The following is a 26562-nucleotide window of genomic DNA, read 5'->3' on the forward strand; positions in this document are numbered from 1 at the left end:
ACTCCCCCCCCCCCCCCTTAATTCTGTGTTGCATTGAAGGAAGTGATATAAATAATCCCCTAAGAATGCGTTTTCCTGTAGGTAAAGGGATAATATTTGAGTTTCACTGAGGAAAATAGTAGAAGAGCACAGAGAACCCAGACAAGCCTGTTGCTGCAGGAACTCGCACACTTGCCTGGCTTCGGGCACCCGGAAGCTGTTGCACCAAAGTCAGGAAAATGATTAGCAGTATAAGTTAAGCACACGCATAAATTTCTAGGATCAGGCCAGCAGAGGGAAGGCCATGTGAAAAAAAGGGGAAAGGTTTTATATGAAAATCTCACAGCATTTTAAAATAAACTGTGTATCACAGATTTCATACAGGCACAATCCTCTCATAAATTTCAGTTTTTTCACTAAAATTATTGTTAATTTGGGGGACTGAAACACAATTTTCTGGGTGTTTGCTTTTTTAAAAATTTGCTTTCTACTTTTATTTTCTTTCCTTTTCCTATTTGATCACTAAGACAGCTTTCATTTTCAGCTTTCAGTCAAAAAAAAAAAGGTGGGAGGAAGCACTATTTCAAGGCACATATTTAATTGTTGGGGGAAAAAAAAGGACTACTTCCCAATGAAAGGGTTTTAATGTAAAAAAGCACAGCCAGATCGAATGCAGAGGCACTCACTAAAGTTACAAGGACATGAGGCGGTTCTCTTAGCAGGCTTGAAAAATAATTTCAAACCAGTATGGAGCCAGTTTCACTGATGGACTATGAATTATACACTCAGCTAGCCTAGATGTGTAAACATCCTATTTCTGTTCCTTCTTGTTTGTTGTAATGTCTTCAGTGCTTCCAGTGGAGTTAGTTGCAGCAATTCATCCAACCAACAAAACTTCAATATTATAACTTGTGTAATGTGGATTTTTTTAAATTGATCATGTGAATCTGTCACAGCTAGAGGAAAGAGATTCTCATCTGGGCAAAGTCCCTGGAAGCTACTTCCATAGCAAATTACATTTTTATTGTTATTTCCTGATTGAGTAATACAGCTGGAGCAAAAAAACACGCATGAGTGAAGCATGTCGAGTTAAGTCAAAACACAACGATCCTCACAGATTTCTGCTGGCTGCAAATCCTGTACATTGATCAGATTCTCCTGGGAATTGCCTGCCGTGCTTGTTTGAGAGGTGGGAGGGTGGGGTCAGTGTCAATTTGGGATTTTCATCTTCCCCTTTCAGAGGTCCAGAACTAGCTGTATCTTTGTGGTGCTCCTAGCATGGCTGGGTATGAGTTTGTCGGTGATGAACACTTCGGGGGGCTCTGGCAATATATGTTTCAGTGCAAATACCGTTATTAGTCATCTTTAACTCTCCTCCTCCGTTAAAATGGAATAGATTGGGTGCCTCATCCTGATTTCACGGTTGCAAAATGTCTAACACGGCTGAAATCCATGACTAAACGCTTCTTGGTTTTACCCACTGACTTTAATGAAGTTCTTGCCAATTAATAGTGGGGGTAAACGAAAGAATCAGCGCCTCAGCAACATCAAAGGAGTTAAAAGTGACTTCAAGAAATGAACAAATAGCGCTTTGTGCAATGTCCTTCTGGAGCTTTAATTTTCATGGCACTTGTTAGTTCAGCCAGCGCGAGGACGACTTGCCGGCCTCTTGTCCCTGTGGGAACACAGACCCCAGTGTAGCACGGGAGCGCTGGCTGCAGCATGTGGCCATTTCTCACCACGCCTTTGGATAAAGCCACAGAAAATAAACTGGCATGGGAGGGGAATGAGCGGATAGTTGGGAGGGGATTTTTCCCCTTCCCTGGCTTCATTTATACAACAAAATGGAAATGGGCTGTTTGTTTTCTCTAACACTAATAATAACTGTAGTGATAGATTTGTCATTGCCAACGTTGCTTTCCTTCCCCATCATGAACTACTGTACTTTTAAAAAATGTCTTTTAATGGTTTTTATTTATTAGCAGGGTTGTAATTTCATGCTGTTCTCCACAGCCCCATGAGCTGGGCCTGCTCTGGGAAGATCAGTAGCAGTACCTGCTTGTCTTTAAAAGTGAAGGGGAAAGCAGGGCGAGGAAGGAAGAAGAGGACATCAGAAAAAAGGCAAAGGAGAAGAAGGATGTCAGATAAACCCCTTGGTTTACACCCCAAACACACCAAACTGAAGTACAGCTAGGAAGAAAGCAGCAATATTTGTCCCACCCAGCCCACAGGAACATACAGCTTTTGCGTGGGAGGGGAGCAGGGGAGAGGAGCAGAGCTCTGTGTCACAGACCTTACACAAGGGCAGTCCCTGCCCTGGAACTGACAGGCTCTGAGGCCATGTATTCCGAGTGACGGCCCGGGAAGGGCCGAGAAGGATGCAGAAACGAGACTGAGGTGGAAATTTTGGAGCGCAACTCTTCTGCCTCTAACTACATCTACTTTAACCACTAGTGCTACCACATCAAAGCAGCGTCAAGCGGCGGACAGAGCCCCTGAAGTCCCAGTGTTGTCGGGCAGAGCACCCCACCTCCCCTCTGCTCTCTCTCCTGTGTAGTTAGGTCAATATCGCGCAGAGCTTTTCCTCCAAAAAAAAAAACCCCCCACATCCCAAAATAACTGTGCACGTGCTTTTGTTTTTTAAAGTAAGCCTGCATTTCTCCTGTCTGCTCCAGCAGTGGCCCTGCTCAGCGCATATCCCCCCCACCCTCCCCACCCCTCACTCAGCGCCTCCCCCCCGTGGGTCAGCCCCGGAGCAGCGCCCGCGGCGGGTGGGCGCCCCGACCCTCTCCCACGCACCGAGCCCCCGGCGACGGCGTGGGGGCTGGCTGCCGGCTAGGGGCTTGCGGCTCCGCGCCGGGGGCTGCACCCGCCCGCCCTCCCTCCCTCTCGCTCGCTCGCCCGCCCGGAGGCGGCTTTAAGAGCGGGGGCGGGCTGCGCGGGGCCGCGGCGCGGGCGGCTTCTCCTCGCCGCCCGCCGGTCCTTTGCGAAGGCTCCGCCGGTGGCGGCGTGGGCTGCGCGGGGCGCGCACGTGTGGCGGCGGCCGGGGCGGCGGGTGGGCGCGCTGAGCGGCGGGCTGGGCTGGGCGCGGAGGAGGGCCCCGGCCCTGCCCCTGCCCCCCGGCCCCGCCCCTGCCCCGGCCGCGGCCCCCGGCGGGGCGCTGGGCGCTGCGGGTGTGCATGGCCCTGCGCGGGCGGCGATGGCTGCGTGATGGCCCAGCGCGGGCAGCCCGCACCGCACGCCATGGCTGCCAAAGAGGAGCTCTACAGCAAAGTCATCCCCCGGCGGAACCGGCAGCACCGCGCGGGGACCATCAAACATGGCTCGTCGCTGGAGATCCTGCTGTCAATGGGCTTTCCCAAAGCCCGGGCGTAAGTCGCCGCACGGCCCCTTCCCCGCGGCTCTTCCCCCTTTCGTTTTACGGCGGCGAGGAGCGACGGGCGCCTTTCTGCTTCGCTGCTCCAGACCGCCGCAGGCGGGCGGCGCGGCGCGGAGCCTGCGGGAGGGAGCTCCGGCCGCCGGGGGATGCCGGGCAGCGGCGGGATGCGCTCCCGGAGCGGCCCGGGGATGCGCTCCCGGCAGCGGCCTGGGCGGCGGGGGGATGCGCTGCCGGAGCGGTCCGGCGCGGCCGGGGATGCCGTACGGGCCGAGGGATGCGCCGGGTCGCCTCTCCCGGCGGCCGCCGCAGCCAGGCAGGAGCGCTGCCCCGGCTCCGGGGGGCGAGGGGGGGCGGCGAGGAGCCGGGGGGGCGGCAGGTGCCGTCCCGGGGCGCGCCGCGTCCCGTCCCGTCCCGTCCCGTCCCCGCCGCCCGCGGGAGCCGGGGTGCTGAAGGGCCTCCGCGCTGCCCGGAGCTAGCCCGCCTGCACCGCCCGGCAGGCATCGCTGGAAAGTTTGGGCTCGCCAGGGAGGCAATTTTCTGCACCCCCAGTTGAAGTCAGAGCCCATCGTTCCTACGCTTTGAAAATCACGAGTCCTGGGCGCAATTGCTTTGGCTAACTCGGTCACCCGGGAGATTTTCTTTAATCTGCGTACAAATCAACCAAAAAGGAACGGAGCAATAGAAGAAAATTTCCTTAGTCCAGAGTGGTAGGTTTTTCTTGCCCAATTTAGCGATGTCCTGGTGTAATCTCCCTGCCTGTGCTTATGCTTTAAATTAATTAGGCAGCAACCTAATGATAACTTAATAGTGACTCTCCCGGTTTTAAACATAGTGACTCCTGAAGTGGGACTGTGTGCTTTAGGATGCAAATGAAACCAGCGGGGATTTGGATGATGCCTTGATCTGCTTAAGTTTTCCTTTTGTTGTTGATACCAGTCAGAACTCAGTGGTTTTGCAGCCTGTTTTTGTGCAGTTTTTTTATAAATATAGAGATACGCACATGCAGTTTTAAGGACATATGTCATCTGTGGATTCATAAGATTGCCACGGATCCACTAGTACATACAGAAAATCTAACGTGTGTTTTCCGTTGTCTTGCTTACGCTCCTTATGTCTGTCAGTGATCTATAGTTATCTATTGAAATCAACATACAGCATTTATATACAATGAATGCAAATGGAGACAGTAGGAGACTGGTGACTTCATGCTCTGCTCGTTTGGAAAAACAGATGTGCATCTTTAAGTGTAGCTAGAGAAAAAAACAGCTTGATACTATGAATGAAACTAGTTATTACCTGTACAACAGTGCCATCAAGGCTGACAGTCAGCCCTGGTCTTACCTAACGGTTAGCTGAGGAACTATGTCTATGGTTCATATTCTTGCCCAAGAAAATGCTAACATTTGACAAAAATGGACCCAAAGCTTCATCATACAAGACAGGGAAGGTTAAACACAGAGAGCAAGCCAGAGGAAGGGGTAAGATATCCCCAGCTGCAAAGACTACTTACTGCAAATGTAACCAGCCAGATGGGTAAAACTGTCTTGATACTAAATTCAAGATACTGCGATATAACCCTCTTTGTCTGCTGGGAGGGGGACTGCTTTCCTGATCTGAAGTAGCAATTAGTGCCCCTATTCCAGCCTGGTGGATGTGCTACAAATAATTCATCACTAAAATTCAGATAAGAAGCAAAATGGAAATAAAACCAAACAACTAAGTACTGCCACCAAGGGTACGCTATGGAACGGCACACAGGTTTGGAAGCGTGAGAGATAGGACCGCATGGCAAAAGGACATTCCCTAAAGGTCACTGCTTCCCAGAAGCTGCTTTTTAACTCACAGCATATTACTCTGCAAGTGTGAATGAAAGAGATGACCGAGTTGCCAAGGAGGTAAAAACACCCTGTCTCCCAAAGACAGTAGTGAGAAGTAGCCTTAGAGTAAAGCCCTTTTGAGTCTTCTCCCAAAACTCTCCCACCCCTGTTTTCTACCCCAAAGCCACAGTTACAACAGGAGACAGAGAATTCAGCGAAACGGGAGATTTCAGATCTCTGCCTGTAGATCCTGCGTACAAATACAAGCCAGGCTGATACTTAAAAGTGGTGACCATCTGTTTGGATGGCTTATGCAAAACAAAGCTCCAAGTTGTCAGACTAGTCTGTCAGGCATGTCACAAAATGCCTTCGCTGTTGGCATCAGTGGCCTCCTGGCTTCTTGTTAGAGCCGGGGGGGGGATTGATTGGGGCAGGGGACAGAGAGGACTGTTGAAGCCAGGGTAAGAGACACAGGAGCTACCTGGAGATCACAAGAGTGCTGTTTTCAGATGTGGTATTGAGACAGTACTGAGATCCTGGGGAGTACTCGCATTGCCTAACTTTGAGCTTCTAATTCAGCTCGAGTAACTTCATGTACCTCACACCCCTACCAATGGATAGGTCAGCTTTTGTCTCTTCAAAACTGAAATCGTTAATTATTTGATAATACTTCTCCATGCTTACAGTTTATAACAGCAGTAAGAGCTCAGATGGCTAGGATGATCCTGGGCTTGCACTGCTGACAAGAGGTGAGGATTCTCATGTTAATTTTATGTTCCTGGTTCTGTGTTACTTTGGGCAAGCCACTTCCACCCTACATATGCTAAAATAATCAAAGGTGAAAGACTAAATATGATTTCCAAATATTACTGGATGGTTAGTATAGACTAGCTCAGTTAAGGGTAGAAAATGATATGAGCCAGGGTGAAACCAAGAGAGGATGTCATAGGCATTTACGCTTCAGGTATCAAGTGCAAAACTGCCATGGATCTTTTGTTCAAATCAAGGCGTTATTAAATAAGCCTTTATTTGTCCATCCTGTGTGTGGTTTATGGGGGACTGGGGATAAAGGGTCCATCAAAGGAGGACATATCCTTCCTTTCTGAACTAAGATAAATTGAGAGCAGGTATGGAAATTAACAGAGCTCCACTGATGTCAATGTCCCACAACACAGACTGAGACCCCAGAGGTTTTCCCCACTCCCCCACTAAAGTCCTTGTTGGCACAGGCAGAAGAGCAGCTCTGTGGTGTGCTCCTGGACAGACGTCTGTCTGTCTCTTTTCCTCCTTCCCAGCAACAGCTTCAATTCAGCCAGGCTACTCTAAATTACATGGTGATGCAGTGATGTACAAACCACCTTTGGATTCATTTACCTGTGGATGGGAATTGCTCAAACCACTGTAGTATGTCATCGCTTTGGACTATTACTGTGAAGAGCTGTTCTGTTTTGGTTTTTTTTGTCAGTACCCAAACGTTATTTTTTAATTTTGCAATTAGCCCATTATATTACGTACTGTCTAGTCACAGAGGAGGAGGCTGTCCCTGTCCCAAGTAGTTTCTGATTTAAACAAGGAAGGAAGGCAAAGGTGATGTTATGATTGCAATTTGGGCACCGAGACAAGGATTTTACTCAGAGTCACACGAAAGTCTAACCAGATCCCCAGTGTCTCAAGACTCTAAACACAAGAACAGGCTTCCTCTAGAAAGACATTTCACACAACTAGTATTTCCCAGTTGCCTTGAAATATTGTACCTCATCTTGTTATGGAGCTACTGTCAGTGGGTGCACCCACAGATCTAATCTGACTGCCAGCACCTCTCATTATTGTGTGATAATCCCTATATAGATATTGATAGTCTTCCTGAGAGTAAATATCAGGGGAAGCACAATGTAGTTTACAGGCCACTGGAACGACAGGGGATCTCTTAAAACTATTATGCATGTACAAGCAATTTAAAAAATCTATGCATAACATGTATCTCTGTAAAATGGTAAACACAGGAAAATTTAGTGATGGACTGCAGTTTCTTTCAGGATGGAAGAAGGCCTTTGACCAAAATTAAATTATTGGAACTAATATAAGGGTAAGCAGTTGAAATCCTCTAGCCTGCATGGTGCAGAAATCAGTGTGGCTCCAGAATCTGCAAGTTCAGTGATTCACAGTTTTAAAAGTTTCATGTCAGAAGTTAAACTCCTCCAAAACATCCTCAAAAACAGAAAGTTAAATTTCTAGTATGAGAAAAAATCCTGCTTTCTTTGTTTTAATTCTGGGTGCACATATGTGCATGAATATATAAATATGTAAAATTTAAAACGTTACTTGAGTTTTTGCATACAACTCTGAATTCAAGCCACAGCCCCGAGGTACTTTTTCAGAAGAGATCCAGACCTAGAAAAATGAAGATAATTCCCTGGCCCCTGTCATTACTCAGACTGGGTAAATCACTGTCTATAAACAGAACACTTAAATTACAGGCATCATGCTTTTTTGGTTGCCATGCTCTGAGAGATAAGCATAAGAGATGAGCGCTGTTCTTGACACAGGTGGCAAAGCTTTCCAAAACTAAACTGGTGTTCCTTCCCGTCATCTCAGCCTGAAAAAGGGGGACCATCTTCTACGGACAGGTCCACGCTGTTGGTTCAACGTGTAATGCTGTGCTCCTGGGTGGATCTGCTGATGCTAGACATAATTGCAAACACTTCCCCCTCATAAAAATGGGATAGACAGGAATATTGCACAGTTTACCATGAATCAACTTCACTGCTTCCCCTATGCTACGCACTTCCTCCTTCCTCCCTCCCACAAAAGACCACCTGGGTTTAACTCTGTTCATGGGCATAAAGAGGAGTTAATTCACAAAGCCGTACCACGCTTCCCCTGGTCCTGAATAGAACCAAGCCAGTCTGATTTCGATTTTGTTTCGCAGTAACTACGAGAATTTAGGAGTATTAAGACTTACATTATTCTCAAAGAAAAGAAGCTCAGATCCAGTTTACAAACAGTAAAATCTTCTCTTGTGTTTTGAAAATGTTTTCTAGGCTGCTAAAACATGTTTTGCCTAGTAACAGACTTAGCAACATAGCAGTATTTCAGCACAGAAAGGCTGCGAAGTCTCTCATTCCTCTAGGGTTTGAGCTGGATTTGGGAAAATACTGCCTGGAAAAAAAGTGCTGCAGATAATCTTTCAGTTTTGAAGTGGTTTCTGTTCCTTCACGACCTTGCCTTCAGGGTATTAGTTTTCTGCAAGTACTCTTGGCTGAAACTCATCCTGCTACAAAGGACCAGCCCAAAACGTAGGCATCCCATAAGTTCCACTTGAGCCCAAGCTTTAGAAGGGTTTTCATGATTCACAGTGACTTGTGGTGGCCTGGGGTATGGAGGGAAACCCCATCCCAAGTGACGAAGTTGATGGATAGAAATGTTTCTAGAAGCAACAGTTTAGAAGGCTACATTGAAAGTGGATTTCCAAGTTTGTTAACAGCACTGGAGGAAATCTTCAGCTATTGAATAGAAAATCCAGGTGTTGCAGCCGCAAGGGCTTAGGCAAAAGCTTCCCCTAATGCTCTGTCTGTGCTCACCATTCAAGACAGTGAGTTTCAGGCTTGGATAGAGCCACTGGACCATGTAGTAGAGAAACTGTCTAACCAAAATACTTCCATTTCCAGTACTGCATATCAGCCATCAGGCCGATGGACATTTTTAAGTAGGAGCTTCGTAGGAAGCATTTGTGACCTGTTTACAAATAGTGAAAGAGGAAGAACTTGCTGGAGGTGCACCCTTTGGGAGGTAACTCGGACAAGAGCTGCTTTCCTACTGTGACCCTCCCTTTCGATGTGCCTGTTCAAGCTTTTGTCAGAAGTTGTGAGGCATGCAGCTCTTTGCCCATGCCAGGGTTTAACGGATGAGATTCTGCATTGTAACTCGAGCAACAGTTTGAGCAATTAACTGATCTAGTTCATGTATTGCAATTCCTAGGTTCAGCACTGAGGCCTCTGAACAATTTTGTACATCTGTGCTGGAAGGGATCCAACAGGTCTGCACTGCACAGTGGAACATGGATACAGCAATTGAGTTAGCAGCTGCCAGGAGGGTGCACTGGAGAAAGGCTTGAGCAAACATACATTTGGGACCGAGTCCCGTGGCTGCTCTGCATATGGATTTTTTTTCATTGGCTTTATTGCAGATTTCTGCTGTGGGACTGAGAGATGATTACTGCAGTATTCAGACTGTTACGTGCCAGTGGCTCCACTGTGTTTGGTGGGGGGGAGAGCTCTATCAGGCAGTTCCTTACTTTAAAGATCTCAAGTGATAAAACATAGGGGTCTCTTTATTTCCACTGTATAATCTGGAAACTGAGGCACAGAGAAGCTTGGATATATATGTCAAATCTGTAGTTAGGCTGGCACTTGCACCTAAATCTGTAGAGTTTCAGTCTATTAGCTTAATTACAAGACTTAGCTATCTGGTCTAAGTAGAACATCTATTTCCAATGACATGGTATAAAATTTTCAAATGGAGAGCGACCTTCTTTTATCAGAGGCTGAAGAAGTCATTCCTGTGATAAGGTCACACTCTAAAATGATAATGGCAGCAGTAGCACTCCATATTACCTCAGTGATGCAGGATACTGTATACATAACTGCCATTAATCATATCTGGTAGTTGGGAAAGTGGAACAATCAGATATGCAGGTCTGATACCGACAAAGAAAATGCCTCTGCCACAAACATTGAGAAAATCGTTTAAGGACAGAGCATCCCTATACAAAGATTGCTCACAGTACAGCCAAGGTCAGCGAGTCACTGCAATACTTGCTGCGTAAGCGCTAGCTGCCCAGAAACCAAGCTTGCACGTGTTCAGGGGAGAAAAAAACCCACCACCTTTATAGTGCCTTCACACACCGTGCTTCATTGGGATCTCATATTTAAATGTCTAAGTAGCATCACCGTATGCAGTGAGTTCCTGGTTGGGTGGCAAGTCAGCCAGAAGACAGCAATCCCTGGATTTCTGAGATGTGTTTTTCAGGGCTATCTAACTTTGGCAAACACTGTAAGAGATGTCAGAAAGTTTCCTGGTCCCTGAGTACTTAGTTCATTTTGGTATTAAAATGACATGGTGACAAGAAAACATTTGCTTATGCTTCTGTCTGTCTGATGATTCTTTTGTCTTGGAGCAAAGGTCCTGAACTTGATCCTACCCTCTACACTAGGAAGGAGAGGAGCTTCAGAAAGTGCAACCCAGACCCCCCATGTCACTGACAGAGCCTGAAAAATTACTTTGCGCCTTTAGTGTCAAAAACCCAAGCAGTTAATAACTTGATCCTTAGTATGCAATTCCCTTTCAAGCTTTGTATCAGTTTCAAGGGGTACAGATACCAGTGGTTTCCTTTTCTGTCCCTTTCTCTCACTTCACAGACCTGATACTACTGTCAGGAGCCAGTTCAAATTTATTGATTACTTTGTCTCAAGACAAAGACTTGCTAGAGAAACTCATGATTTCAGATATCCAGCATGGACTATTTGAATGGAGCCTTGTTTGCATAAAATGCTGATTATTCTTCCCCCTTGGAGGCTTGGTGGCAGTGGCAGCGTGTTGGCCTGTTTCTGCAGAATTCTGCAGCACTTCCTTATAAAGCCCTCTGGAAGTTTACCCCTAGATTACTGCTGCCACTTTGCTATGCAAGAGCCCATGCTCAAAGGGTGCTGCCAGCCCTCAGGACCTCCTGAACAAATCCACTGACAGAAGTCAGGGGGGAATTCCGCTCTTTGAAAGATCATGAGCAAAAGTTTCAAAAAAAAAAAAAAAATTTGGTTCTTTTAAATGTCAAGTGCTAACCCTGCTGGCTCCTGATGAGACTTGCGTTTTTAAATCACCTTTGAAAGCGAATCTCAGACTCCCAAGCCTTGCTCACACTTGAAAACGTTGCCCTAGGTTTTAACTGGCGCTCACAGTGGCTTCACAGCATGCGCTCTGCAATTGCAAAAAGAATAGAGACATCCGTGTGTGTGTCTGTACTGCACCAGTCTAATTATCCTCAACAAGCAGAGTCATCAAAAGAGCTGTAGTTTAGCAGCTGACAGCGTTTTGGATTCCATGACCAAGACTCGCTGCAGGCTTTGTGCATTACAATGGGGTGCACCGCGGCGCCTGTGTCTTACTCACCCCCTATATAAACAGACCTGAAAAGAATAGGCCTCGGCTTTGCTTGGCATTATTCTGTCCCCACCATATCCTATGCTGCCCGGCCGTGCACAAAGACTGAATCTAGAGAGCAGCGTAAAGTGGAGGGGAAAAAAACAACAGCGAGGAATTATAGGATGGGTTGAGGGAATTGCTGAAGTCACCGCAACAAAGCAGCTGACAACCTACATAAACAGTGTTTTAGAGATCTTGTACCTCTTGTCCATATTCATAAGACATAGGTGCTGCCCTTTCAAATCTAGTCTCCCAATATTTCTCCTGAAGCTTTCACAAGTCCCAGCAGCAAAAGGTGCTTTTTAAGGTACACCTGAATACCCACAACTCATGGTATGCAGCTAACAGATGTCGACCTCACACACCTAGGGAGCCCGAGCCATTGCTCCTCCATTCCCTGGGAAGCCTCAGCCTTCCCATTTTTTACACAGATTCCCAAAAGAATAAAGATCAGCACGGAGAGCAGAGTTGCATGTGCAGATATGACAATATCCTGACAGGTATTGTCAGGACCTGAGTGGTTTCTGTCACCCACCAAGCAGCAGCATAAAATTTAAACAGAAAGCAAGCAATTATAGACTGGAACCTGGAATGAGTGACAGGAGATGTATTTGATGTCTTTGCTTTCCCCAGACACCAAATTCAAGTCCTTGAGACTGGAAGTCTCCTATCATTGCCAGCTTGAATACCTTGCAGGCCAGTCCTTGTGAGCGGGAGATTAGCATGAAAATGCTAGCAAAAGTTTGTGCACATGGCTGAGCAAACAGCAGCCCTGAGTAAACATTGGGATATCTGTATTCTGTGCTAGAAACAAAAATGAAGAGGCATACCCAGGATAGGTGACTGATAAACACCCTGGCCTGACATCGAAAGAGGTTTTAACTGTATTTCACTCACACACATCACCCCCCTGCTATTATCAAAGGCAAGGCAAGTGCCACTTTTTTCCCTTTCATGTAGTATTAGCTAGGCTCTGCAGTTCATGATAGTGCAGAATTAATCATTCGTGGTTGGTGACTGTGAAATAATTGCCAGTGTAGAGGCGGGTGTGTTTCAGAGAGATTTTTCATCTCCTGATTTGTAAAAATGACTATTTTCTTTCTCCTCTACCTAATGAAATACAGCAAGTTCTTACATGACACAAATCTCATTAATGGCCTGATTCAGCAAAGCCCCTGAGCACGTGCTTCTCTTGAATGGCTGAGATCAAATTGTTCGATACATTTCTACTGAGCATGAAGGGGGATGCGTTAAATGGCACTGGAAATACCTGAAATAGATAAAGCGGTACTGTTTTTCTTCTAAGCTGTTCCTCATTTTATTGAGAGCGATTGAATCAGTTTCATGACGCAAATTTCAAGGCCTGAGTTTGTGCTGACGTGAAACACTAGCATCATTTTTCCCTTGTATGGCACCAGTGAGTAGAAGCCTGATTCTTATGCACCACAATCCTGTTGCGCTGGGGGCTGTGCAAACAGAAAAGGAAAACATCATCCCTGCTCCAGGAGCCAGCAATCTAAATAGGAGCCAGAAAGAGCAAATGCCTCTAGAGAGGAGGACAGAGAGAGGCCACATGAGGAAGCAGACAGTATCATCTCCTGCTGACAGGCAGTGATCCCAGCATTGCCTCCAAAATCCTTTACTCCCAGTCGTTACCCGTAGTTACAGCGAGTTAGATTGATGGGTGAAATTCACAGCTGCATGAGAATGGCACTGTTATGAATAGCTACTTTGAAATTAAGTATCATTCCCATTTTACAGACAGAAAAATTTAAAATGAGACAATACATCAAGTCGCTCGATGCCAGAGAGGGCATCTTAATTAACATTTGCCATCCGCTTGAGACAAAGGGCGCTCCAGAATTGCAGGCTGTAAATGGTGTCAATGATGTCCTGCTCCCTTGTTCCACTATTATATTGAATTTATTCTTCACAATCAATATTTCTTTCTGAGAGTAGCTGCCAAGTCCTAGCAAGTGTCAAATCACAGTGTATTACCCATGGATAAGTTGCAGTCAGTTCTCCCAGGCACTGTTCAAAGAAATCTCAAACTAAACAAGAATTGGATCTGGTTCATATTCACACTAGTCCATGGGCAACGGAAAAAAGCCTTGGAGTAAATGTAACTTACAGCTGCACCTTACACATTTATATTCCCTTTACAGTCTCTTCGACCACCTCCCATAGTGTAGCTGTATCATAAATGCATTCATGTTCTAAAGGGCAAAACCTTCCAGTAGTGTAAATCAGCCCAGCACCATTTACTTTGTTGGAGCAATACTAATACACACCAGCCGAGGATCTCACCCAGAAATAACCCAGCTTTCATTGCTATGAAAGCTTCCTTTAGAGAAATCGTTTTTTTACACCATTCAGGTAATGCAAAGAGCCTGTATGTAAATAAGAATCAGTACCAAAGCCTCTGGGAGAAAAATATAAACCTCAGGTGTTCCTCGCCTATTCACAGCGCATTTATATGTTGGGGCTGCAGAGTCTTTTATAAATAGTGACTCCAGCTCTGCGCCGCAGCACAGCTCCTCGCTGCCCAGCTGCTGTGTGCTGGGGGGGCACCGGGGCCTCGCAGCGCTTCCCAGAGCTGGTGCATGTAATAGCGTTTTCCCAGGCAGCGCGGGTGCAGCTGGCTCCCCAGGTACCCTGATTATTTGGGTGTGAAACACGTCAGCCAAGCGCAGCAGGCTGGGGAGAGGATGAGTCAGGATGGGTCCACAGAGACCCGAATCGTGCACGCTCCCTGCAGCGGGCAGATAGCTTGTGCTGTGATGGCGCAGGACAGCTGATGCTGTTTCCTTCCAATATTACAGTGATTACAGGTTCACTGCTCCACGAGCATCCATCATCCATGCTGTTTAACACCCTCTCTTGTCAGAGTTAGCCCTGATCTGTACAAGAGGCCTCCTGTGTGGGGTGAGTTGCACAACGGGGACCTCTTACACCAACCTGAAACCAGCTGTATGGGGGTATTTTAAGTCTCACTGAGCCACTCCCCCGTGGTATTTCCTCTTTTCTCCCTACGGTAAAATTTTCTACGTGCAAATGGGAAGGTCAGCCTTTGTAAGAATTCTCCATTTCATCATCCAGCTTCCCAAAAAAGCTCATCAGATGCCATCTCTGAGAGAGGATTTAACTCCCTATGAAGACCCTGACTTTGGGGGTCAACGTATCTTTCTGACTTCCGCCGCTTCCTACCCCAAAGCTGCTGATCCTCATCGGGATCGAAGGACTTTAAGCCTTTGGGAATTCCAAGGGGGAGAATGGTGTGTTAGAAGTGCATGGTATGACTGAGGTTTTGTTTGATTCCCATATGCCTACCAACATTTGACAGCCGTCATTCGCACAACCTTTAACTCCACTGAAAGTGTGTCGCACAGAGAGGAACTGCTGCTGCTGCATCGCCCCTGTGATTTCAGCCTAGGCTGTGTCTTAGCGACTCGAGTGCCCAAGAAACGTGTCTCACCAGGCTTCTTGTGTGAGTCAGCCTAACCAAGAGCGCTGGGCAGCCTGCTGTGATCCTTTTCATGTTCTCCTAGGAAACTCCTGTGACCAGCTGCTGATTTCTTTGCTTGCACTTGGTGTTTAGATAGGCCCATCTGCTGCAAAGTGAACTTTAAGAGGGTAGAGCCCAGGCTGCCCAGCTAAAATGTGACAACAGGCAGGAAAAAATGAATAGGTCTTTTAGGATGACGCAGAAACGGGCTGCCAGAGCCTGAGGCCAGATTGGCAGAACTACATTTGGAAGTAGGTACTGGGATCCTTTGGGCTTAGAGATGCCTTAGCATGGGAACAGGTTTGCCACGTCTTAATGATCTTTCCTCCCTCCATTCGCCCCCCAACCTCTGCTCCACCAGTCTGCATGACAAATGGAGATAAAATTCTCCCGTCGTCGTTGCTGCCACTGCCTCTTTTCAACCATAGGACTAGGAGCTTGCTGAGGTGTCATAGGATTTCCCTGGATGACAGCTTAAGAATTTTACATACTTGCTGTCACCAGCTTGTTCTAGGGGAGAGGGATGGCAGAGACATCATTTCAGTCCTTCCTGACGGCCAGTGGGGTTATGCAGATATGGGAAGGGATGAGGGCAGTGTATGCGAGAGCATGCAACCCAAGCCGAGCACCTAACACCCTCTCTTACTTCTGTGGGAGTGAGGGGCAGTGGAGAGGACACAGTCAGCAGGGTCTGTTTATCATCCTTTCTGACATCTAAAGGTCAGTGGAAAACCTTGTCAGATCTAACAGGAAGCTCAAGTGAGCAACGCAGCGAGAGCCGCTGCGGAGCAGCCCACCCAGCAGACCGGCTGCTGGCTTAGGAGAAGAAACATCTGCCTCAGTTCCTTGCACCACAGCCAGCTTCAAGGGCAAGGTGCTTCTTTCTTTTGGCTTCAGGTGCCCATCGGTGGACGAGTATAGTAACTCCCTCTCTCACAGGTGTTTTGGGGGATAAATACATTAAAGATTGGGAACATAAATGTGCGAGCTATGATAGTGATGGGGCACAGGGGTTGTATATGGACCACAAAAAAGGCATGATTCCCTGCCCCCCGGATTACCAAAAGTAAAAAAAAAAAACCAAAAAAACATTACTTAGCAGCACATGGGAGAAAGTTGTATTGCTGGGTTTTGGGGTTTTTTCCCTCGCAACTGAGAGCTGATTCACCGAAAGAAACTCACTATGCAACCTGAGTGCTTTGCTGTGTCTGGAAACCAAGCCCTTTTCAGAGGTCAAAAATGGATTACCTAAAGTCAGCAACCACTTTGGAAAATCTTGGCTAACTGATGCTCAGTGTCTCTGCAAATTAAACACCTCCCAACAAGCATGAAAGCATTATAAGGTATTTGCCTGAGCACACAAAGAGAGTCTCTTGCAGTACTGGGTTTAGATCTCGGTAATTTGGATTTGCCATCAGGCCATAAATAACACAAAAATGTACTCTTATGTGGTAATTAGATGCTGTTCCAGGCATCTAGCTCAACTTTCCACCTACTAAATATTTCAATTTTGCTGCAGCATATCCCCAAGTCTTACAGGACCTTTGATGTGACTTTCATTTCAGTAATAGACATGAAATTTTGTGGTTTCATAGGTTGGGTGTAAGTAATGGTAAGGAAGGAATCCTTTTTCCATGCTGCTTTATCTTTCCCTTACTTGCAAACCATTAGTTTTGAGTGTCAGGAACATGCAGTCAGTTTATTTGCGGAGTATCTTTCTAATCACAAAAGTATTTGAAGCAGTTGAACAATTTAGATGAGATTATGCAAATGGGATTGAATGTTGTGACTAGATAATTGTCCCTTTGCTTCAAGGCATGCGTCAAAGCAGAGACAAGTTTTCAGCTGGAATGAAAACCCCTGAAAACTACGGCTTTTTTGTTATTGTTATCAGTGGTCTGTGCGAAAACAATCGGTGAATCCTAGACACATCCCGTCTACACCCTGCAAGGTCTGGGCAGAGCTGTTTCCACAGCTGAAGAGTAGTTTAAGGTATGTTTAGTGTACGAACATCCCTGTGGCTTTTGAAGTTTAAGGCAAAGTCGAGCTTTGCAGCAGCACGCTAGGCAGCAGGAAAGTCATCCTTTGAACAGCACGCTCTGAGGAACCACACAGGTTTCCACAGGCTCCCCCGCCGGGCCCCGTGTTCAAGGAGGAAACCGGGATGAATTTAGGTGCCAATCTGGCAAAGGATTCAAACGTGTTGCTCAAGTTCAAACACATGAATAATTCCATTGGTTTTAATTGAGATTACTCAGGCACGCAAATGCATGGCTACCTTGTGGCCTTTGAAACAATTTTGGTTTTAAATACTGTGGCGCAGGGTGGAGCTTTGCTGATAGTCCTTTGCTGCTCTTGTTAGCATTAGCTAACTGCCATCCCACATTAGAAATGCTCAACTTGGTTATCTGGATTAGTGTCTCTAATTTCGTTTCCTCTTGGGTGTTAATCAAGAAGGTTTCTTCTCTTATGTGTATATGTGCATCCTGTTTGTTCTGAAATGTGCAATTCCATTATTTGGCTCTAATTATTGCTGTACCCACTGCCCATGCTGTTGCTCATGTCCCTGATCTGCACTTGTCAAGGAACAGGGTTTCAAGTACAGACATCGCCCCGTAATAACTGTGAATGTTCTGCCACCCACTGCAGTGTAAGGAAGGCACAGAAATTTCCAGCAGCTTGCTTTGCCATCAGCAGGGTGGTAAGTGTTATCACCATCCCCATTTCACAGATATGGAAACTGCAAGTACAGAAGGATTAAGCTTCTGTTTTCGAAACCGGCTTTCAATTTTTCGGTTTTAAACATGTAAAAACAGGCATGTGTGAGCGCTCACACATCCGATCCCAGATGCATCACGCTCACCATCTTTGAAAATCCTTGCACAACTGAAATGGAAGCATTCAAAATCAGCACCTGCTTTTGACAAACTGAGTCTATGTAATTTGTCCAAAGCCAAACTACCAGTCCAATTTGCATATACAACCTGGTATGACATGTCCAACATAATCTACGAATTCAATAGCTGTTTTCAAAGGTAATTTGGGGCTAGTATTTAGGCATCTAGGCACACAACAATTCCATCTTGTTTCCAACTCTTTTTTAAAAGAAACCACAGGTACAGTCCTGCCCTGGTCCCCATGTGAAACCCAAGACCAACCCAGGATGGGTTGAGCCATCACCTCCTGTTTGTTCTCAGCAATTCTCTCAGCACCGTCTTGGCTGCTACCACGTACCGTTCTGCACTTCCCTGCCTGCCAGATTTTGCTGCACGTCTGAAATGGCTCCACTCGTACCTGTGGTGTTACATTGCATTAATGCAGCATATAAGTCGGAAGAAAAAGAGGCTTATATTCTACTTTATTCAGGTTAACCTTTCTTTTTCAATACTAGTGCTTAAGATCTTCTGACCACATGGAGGAGGCAAGGGGATCTAACATCTAACAGAAGAGCTTTCTTTAAAGATGTAGATTGCATTATAGGAAATGAGAAGCAATAATCAAAGGAAGTTCTTCATTCTCATTATCAGTTCTCACCGTCTCGTTTCTCACAGTAGAGTACTTCTGTATATCCAGCACAGTCCCTCTCAGTTCTCTTCATTAGAGATTGGAGCCTGTCTGCGTCTCATCATCACAACCTCTGCACAGCCACAATCACCTTCCCCAAGCCAGCATGGATTTTGCCTTTACTTTTATACAACTCATTTTCAAACCTAGCAAAAGACGCAGCTCATTTCCCTCAAAAATCAATCGCTATCAAAGCTTTCTTTTGTCTAGCCTCATTCAGAGCATGCTGGCTTGAAGAGGAATCATTCCCTTGGATTCAGCAGCCTTTGAATCGGGTTGTAAGCATTGATTTTCCTCCCTCACTTGTGTGCTAGTGATATCCAAGTCATCTATAAACCAACTTCAGCCAGGAAATGTGATTAGTCTGGCCAGCGAGACTGGCATGGCTTCAGCTCGTCAGAAGACCAGGCTGAGAAGAGAACGTGTAAATGTTTGCAATAATTGGTGACAATGAATCTTCTGTGCTGACGGCTGAATGGGATCTATTAAGACTTGCAGAGACGGACACTTAGGTTCCCATTCAAGAAAGCCCTAAACACGTTTACATCCCATTGATTTCAGTGAATGGGATGGACTGAGGTAGAGAAATACTTTGCTCTCTCCCTCTCTGTGCAAGCTAAGCACAGCGGGCAGCCTGTCAGGAGTCATTTTCCCACTTTGCATGTGTTCAAAATGGCTGCATAAAGCAAATGGCAGCAGGAAACCCAACCCTCCAGGTTTCAGAGAGCAGTGTGCTTTACTGATACTGGTTAAAGTTTTCAGAAAGCACTGGAGTAACTAGCAGGTTTGACTTTTAGGAGATTTCTGAATCACTGTGAGCATCCAGCTCTGTGCCATTTTCGCCCCACCGGGCTTTCAGTGCCAGCTGACATGTTTGCAGAGGTTTGTCTCTGTGAGCAATGTTTGGGGAAAGAAGAAGAGCAGACATGGAGAGGGCCATAGCCGTTGTGACCTCCCGTCCAGCTGCAGAGCGTATCCCTCACTGCCTTCCCTCCCCGCAGAGGTCATTCAGCATTAGATTAGTGTAAACACGTGGCAAACCTTTCCTCCCCATCGTGCTAACGCTTTCCAGGCATGCTCCACCAGCAGCTTTTGCCGGGGCCATTGTGCGTATTTTTTCCCTTCTCAGGGCTCCGCTTTTGCAGAATTTCGTATTCCCGTGATGTGATAGCTCACAGCAAAGCCGCATCGAACGTGTCCCAGAAACACAGTCCCTGGTTTCCTTTCCATCCCTTCCCTCTCCCAGGAGCATGTCGGACAGAGCGCAGCACGCAACTGTCCTTGCTCTGGGCAGGAAACAAAGGTCAGAAATCTGGAGCTGTAAATCTGCCACCAGTGGCTATTTCTGGTTTTAGCTCTGATTACAGAAATATGCTCTGGTGACAGGTGATTTCGCTGGCCCACCTTAGGTGAAAAGAAATGTTGAAATACAGGATTTTTGTGTCTTCCTCTCCCCTCCTCTTTATGACGCATTCAAAGGAGAGAAACAATAATTCTCCCCCCTGAACTCTGCAAGTTTTAAAACTGCTATGACTTTTTGTAAGTCATATTCTTCTGGTTTTTTGCCAAGGCCAGTGCAGCCCCTGGAGCACTTCTGACTTTTACCCATTTCCATAATCTTTACAAGCCATAACAGAAGGACAGAGTATCTAGAAGAGAATGGAGGCCCTTTCCTCCACCCAAACACTGGTACTCGGGTTTGCTCCCTGCTCTGCCTCCCCTACCATCCTGGGGAACTTGTCACGACACAACACAGGGGCAGTTTGTCTCCTGTGTATTTCTGAATCTGGGAAGGAAAGGAAGGGGCTTCTTCCATCTCTGCAACTATCCAGCTCACCCAAAACATCTTAAGGCAATTGCATATCTATTCAAATACAACATATCTATAATGCTGAAAATCCCGAGATTACTTAGGGCTAGTAGCTGTAAAAATACACAGCAATATACCTACTTACTATATATATACAGGCATATGCACACATTTATATACGCATACGCAAGCATATGTTCCTACAATATATACAATGAAGTATGCAGGGTATGTACAGTTGAAGTTAGGCAGCAATTTGTGGCCAACGTGGTTTTCTTTCTTTTTTTTTTTTTTCCCCCTCTACAATACAAACCATCAGAATTAGCAGTAGAAGCCAGGAGAGCTTGTGGTTCGGAAAAGAACCTAGAGACCGACGACAACACCACTTACAAAAGCTGAACGACACATCCCAGCCAGCCAGCGAACTATTGCAGAGGGTCTGCAGTGTTAAGCGATTCAGACCACAAGCAAAGTATGTGCAAGGGCTGGCACTAGAAACACAAACCTGTCCTACAACATACTTGCTCTGATGAGGTCTGTCTTCCTGACCACACTTATAGGAACTTGATGCCTGATTAATAAAATCTTATGTTTGCACAACATATTACATTACTATTTCACCCATGCTTTGCAAGTTGTGGCCTGGATTAACAGCGGGCTATTGTCAAACAATATATAGGACAGGGTTTAAAAAGAACAGGACACTCAGCAAATCACCTTCAGACCCTTATTGAGATGAACAGTGCTTTGGGGAAAGTGGTGTGTATATATTGTCTTGCAAGGCCTCGTTTTCTGTGGTTTCATCTAAGAGATGCACACCATTGCATGGTTGAACATCTACAGGATGTGAGCCAGTGGTTTCAGGAAATGAATGGGCTTAATTCTGATCACGTTTGCACAGTGATAAATGAGCAGTCTAAATCCCCTGCTGCTAGTGGGGCTCTACCACGGTTATCACACTGAACTCAGCGATCAGTCCTGGCCTGCTACGATACAAGAGATGTCAGAAATCATTCGTCCAGGCTATAAAGAACAACGGCTTGCCCTTCCTCTAATGTGCATGCATAAAAATATAAGACTTGCACAGCCTGTTAGATGAAAGGTTCATTTAGCTTAATACGCCACTAAGCAGTTCTTCTGTTCTTAGCCTGTGCCAATCAGCAACTTGGAAATTTCCTGAGCCAAACTTTGCATTTGGCCCAAAATGCTTGAAAGCCACCATTAAGCCAATCCTAATTTAGATTTCCTTTTCTTAATGCATTTATACTTCAACCTCCACAACACTATGTGCCAGTAATTTCCACCGCTCAGTAATGCATTATCTTAAAAGTACTTGAGTTTGTTTGCGTATATTCTTAAGCACAAAAGATCTTGCCTCTCTTAAGCTTAGATCTCCGGTTGCCTGAATAACCATCTAAATCAACTCCAGACGATGCCCAAGGCTCCTAAGCTTTTATTTTAGGTGGCTCAGTTAAACACATCTAGTTATGTGAGAAGCATCCAAACCCGAGTTTAGCAAACAAGATTCAGCAGAGAGGACTGAATTTTACTGGTAAAAAAAAAGGCAAACATCTGCCTTCCCACTCTCCCCAAAGATACCTAAGCCTTTATTCCTCAGCCACTCATGTGGGTGCTGCTTGTATATTTTTAAAATTGATAGACCTGGGAAAAAGCATGGACGTGGCATGCCCTTAGTTCTTTTAAATGCATTTGACAAAACTTAGTTATAATCTTAGTATAAGTTTTGACAGCACAGAAAGTATTGGGTCAGATACATTTTAATCCTGGCCTTCAATGGGTATTAACAAATCCACAGTTCATCTGGGCTGGGCATCTGCTTGCTGTAACTCCATCAAGTACTACGCTGAGGCCACGAGCATATTATGGAGAGATTTCAAAGACAATACTGCAAAGCCACGTGAAAATCGATGGGAGCACAGTTCTGACTTGTAATCAAATCATAGCGACTACAGTTTAGAAGAGTCTGATCTTATTGATTTTTGAAGGAAATTGAGAGATCCGAGGATGGAAGTTACTGCAAGAGTCCAGACAAACAGAGATCAGTGGCTATTATTTAGCTGCATTCTCTCTTAATGGGAAGCAAAAAGGCATTCAGTAGAAGTGGGAAATCCCCCTTCTCCCTTGTAGATAAAAAATGAGCTTAAAGTTTCAGTGTGTGAATCTTGTCTCCTGCTTGCTGCTCGGTATTCCCCTATTCTCCAGTCTGCAACAAGGGCTGTGTAATACTTCAGTATTAAAGTATTCTGAACTCAGCCTAGGTTGAATACCCCAGAAATTAGTCAGCAAGAACAGGAGTGAGCCATTATCAGGCAAAGCAGTCACGTGTTTCGTCTCTGAGCCAGCTCTGGGATGAACAGAATTACAAACCAGTTTACAGAATCATGTAAAAGTGTGATATAAGCAAATCCCAGCGCCTAATTCCTTTGATTGTTAGCTGAGCTTATTATTGGACGGATGATAACGGTTAGTTGAACGTGGGGGGGGAAACAATACAGGAATAGTTGGAAGCAAAGTCTGCCCCTTTAGTCTGTGCAGTTTATCCAGAAGAAAGTACCCCCATGTGAGCTTACATCTGCACAACCAAGAAACTGGAAGGACCTCAGAATTTGTCCTGCAGTTAACATAGTCTACAATCTGAACAGGAGCCAAATTGTGAAATCACTGGGATCCCTGCCATTCGATTTCCTTCAACCTGAACGGAAAGGTCATAGCCTCTACATTTTAAGAGTGACTAAGACTAATAAACAGCTGGGCTATCTTTTGGTAGCAGAAGAAGGTGTCACTGTATCTGCTATGTGGGTGGGAAAACTCCTTACTTCTATTTGGTGTCTCTTTTTGTCTATTCATTCGTCCCGGACACTTGATAACAGAGCTTGCTCTAAAAGCTGTGGCTTGTCCCCTGCGCAGCGGGCGGTGTGCGGACCCTCAGCTGGGTGCGCAGGTGAGCGCGATGGCCATGAAATCGTGCTATGGCCACCAGTGACTTCATGCTAGCTGCACTTTTACGCCTCTTTCTTCACAACAGGTCACTTCAATTGCAAGAGGATTTTCCCTGAGTATAGTTTGCAAGAAAAAGATGATCCTTGGCAAAACAGGAGAGGCCAAAAGGTTCAGGGACAATTGCAGGGCTACTGGGATAAGGACTCTACCCAGATGAGTTTGGGCGGAAGCACTTTGACAGTGAAGATTGAAATCTGCATGTGTAGTATGAATGAACCTTTATTCTGCAACCAAATGCACACCAGATGCTGGGATTAAAACTGAAACTTTCCCCTACAGTCCTAGGAAGGCAGAATAAAATCTAAACATGGGCCACTTCAAAACTCAGCAGCATTTGAAAGCTACTTTGCTGTGATCTCTGGTGGTTCTACTCTTAGCAGGTGGAGCGTTGTAGTTGACAGGAGATTCAGCTGCGGACAGTATGGAAAAAGCTTCACACAAACAGGTCACTTTTCAGTTTTGGAGCGAAGCTGAAAGTCATGTGAGTGACCAAGTATTGGGCAGTTTTATAACCATCGCCTCCCCCCCGCCACAATCACACATCCTGCACACGTCTTAGACTGGGGGGGGGTTGCCAGCATCTACAGGATTACAATTTGGGGAAATACTGAAGGGAGAGAATTAGGCCATTGGCTTCTGTGACAGCCTGCAGCTAAAACTATAGATTACAGCATCACATAGTCCACTTTCTTGGATGTTTGTGCTGAGAGATGATAAATCTCAATATTTGCCATAGAAAGCCCCTCTACCTATGGTTAGGAGTGATTCCACTGACACAATAGTCTTTTATGCAAGAGCCTCAGAGCATTTTACAGTACTGCATGGCAGGGGTGTCGGGGGGCCATCCCGTGCGTGCAGAGTGGGATGTCCTGTGTGAAAGCGGCTTTCCAGGCACAGGAGTTGCCCCCCCAATACCCCGGCTGCTGCCTGTCCGTAAGAGTGCTGCAAGCTCCTTGTTCAAGCTTTGCTTTCCATTCCTTGCAGCAACTTGAGCCATTACAGATTTACCTACTTGGTGGCTTGTCAGGCAGCTGAACACTCCCAGATACAGCCAAGGGCTGTGCTAGTTTATGGGAAAGGGGAATAACGAAAATGATAGTGCTGCTGCAGAAATTACACTGCTTTGTGAAAGGAAAGCTTAGTAAAACAAGGGCTGAGACCTATGCAACACATCTGACCCGCTCTCTCTTTGATGCTAGGAGGTCCCAAGGATGATATACTGTTTACTCCATTCTCTGTCTTCTCTGTTTAAGCTGTGAGTACTTCAGGGCAGGGATTTTGTCTTATCCTTTGAACGAACAGCAGCTCTGGGCCTGAAGGAAGTTAAAGCATCTCTCTCAGCCTGCATATTTTAGCGTGCCTGAGGAGCCTGGCTGTGAAAGCTCTGGGGAACGGCACACCAGGTTCAGCTCTTAAACTAACAGAATACACGAGATGGGAGAAAGTATAGTAAACAACTCTGGGTTATTACTGTTTATTTGATAGGGGTTTTGGGGATGTAGGTGGTGTGATTTTTTTTTTCCCAGTCACATCATAGTTTCTTGACTATTGGGTTGTGCCATGTTATAGTGAGAATTGATGGTTTGTTCCTGTGGAAATAGATGGAGCATTCGAAGAAACAACACCCTGTTAGTTATGAGCAGATTTAACACCCCTGCAAAGCTACCATCTGCCACCAAGAAAGGGAAATTAAAGCAAGATGCCTGAGATTCAGACAGCTGCCAGGGCTCGACTGCCTCCTTGCTTTCTGCTTTCCCTCTAAGCAGTGATGCGTTCTAGGTAAGCATCAGCAGAAACGAAAGCTGACACATAGTTCAGGTGTTGTGCCATTAAAAGAGCATTTCTGTAACTTCTTGAAAATGAGAAACTGTTGGGTTTGTTTGGGGTTTTGTGTTTGTCATTGATAATTGTCAGCCTTGGGGCTATAATTAGCTTTTCTGTACCATGTATTTATACAGGGGAAAATGGTGCTTTAAAGATCATGATTTTCCCTCTGTTAACAAAATGGTTGTACCACATGCTGTTTGCTCTTTGCTGAGTCTTTCAGGGCTCAGATGAACGCAAAACTAGCAGTACCGTTCATCTCGCCCCATTGATAGCACAGGAAGTGGTTCTCTGAGTATTTCCTAGACAAATACAAGAAGGAAGTACTCACCAAGGCAAGACTCCCTAAATGTCACACTCCGGGTCCAGACCAACAGGCCGAGGGGAATTAGATTCATATGGGGACACCCACAACATATCCCAGCCTACAGACAAGGGCAGCGCTTATTCCATAATGGTCTTAATCTAAGCACGGAGGCAGAAGAAGGGACCAAGAACCAGGTGGTATTATACAAGTCAGATGGATTCACTGCTGGCAGAAAGACACTTTGGTCTCTGTAAAGGCATGCAAAGGGACTGGTGTGAGCAGGGGCAGCATTTGGATAAAGGAGAGAGGAATTTCACAGGACTTGAGGAACTTCGCATGAATTTATAAATAGCTGTGCATTTAGACTGTGATTCTTTTCAGTATTTCCATAGAGGGTTGCCAAACTCCAGCCATAGCTGGAGACTGAAGGACGCATCTGTGGCACTGCACTGGGACATTATCTGTGCGCATGATATCTCTGCGGTGCCTCATTGTGCTGGAATGCAGCACCCTACCATGAGGGCACGGAGCTCTTTCAGGGGGATGGGGAAAATGATGCCAGAAGTATAAGTTTAAGTCTTCTCCCTTTTCTGGGGGTGTACTGTCCCTAGCAAGCTGTAAGCACAGAAATGACCAACTAAGCTTGTTGGGTTTTTTGGTTCTTTTTCTCTCTTCCAAATCAGTCAACATGGTGTGGTAAAAAGCAAGCAGGCCAGAACTTGGTTTTCTCAACTCTCCTGCGCATTTGCAAGGTCAAAATGACTGGGAGCCCATAAAAAAACCCACATTCAGGATTATTCCTATGCTGATAAAACCCAAATTAATTTCTACAAATGTACTGATATGCTCAACACATGAAAATCAGAATTTCCTGGAAGTAGCTGGACCAAACTGTGACCATTATCAAGGCGATGGTTTTTACAGAAAAGGATAGACAATTCCAGACGTGAACTATTCACCATTATTAATAAAATTCATAACATGACTCTGTCAGATGTTTTCATCTCTAATGAGCTTAGATAATTCCAACATGAAACTTTACTGTATATGCTTCCTTTTTTTCTTCCTTTATAAATGACGTCCCCATCATTCAGCCACTAACATTCCTGCTTAACTTTTTGCCCTTAGGTCCCTGAGTATATTATTATCTATGAAAAG

At 45.7% G+C, this 26562-nt stretch overlaps 1 protein-coding gene across 2 annotated transcripts in view; it reads left to right on the plus strand.

Annotated features, from left to right (window-relative positions):
- Positions 1-3189: 3189 nt before the first annotated feature.
- The window catches only part of UBASH3B (ubiquitin associated and SH3 domain containing B), a 74675-nt gene continuing 51302 nt past the window's right edge, over positions 3190-26562 (plus strand). Inside the window, exon 1 of one of the 2 annotated variants that reach the window (XM_050910949.1) lies at positions 3190-3350. In XM_050910949.1, coding sequence (XP_050766906.1) covers positions 3190-3350 — 161 coding nt within the window. The remainder of the gene's footprint in view (positions 3351-26562) is intronic. The other variant, XM_050910950.1, reaches the window with a different exon arrangement.

The sequence above is a fragment of the Gymnogyps californianus genome, chromosome 25, assembly GCF_018139145.2.
Source record: "Gymnogyps californianus isolate 813 chromosome 25, ASM1813914v2, whole genome shotgun sequence".
Taxonomy (NCBI): domain Eukaryota; kingdom Metazoa; phylum Chordata; class Aves; order Accipitriformes; family Cathartidae; genus Gymnogyps; species Gymnogyps californianus.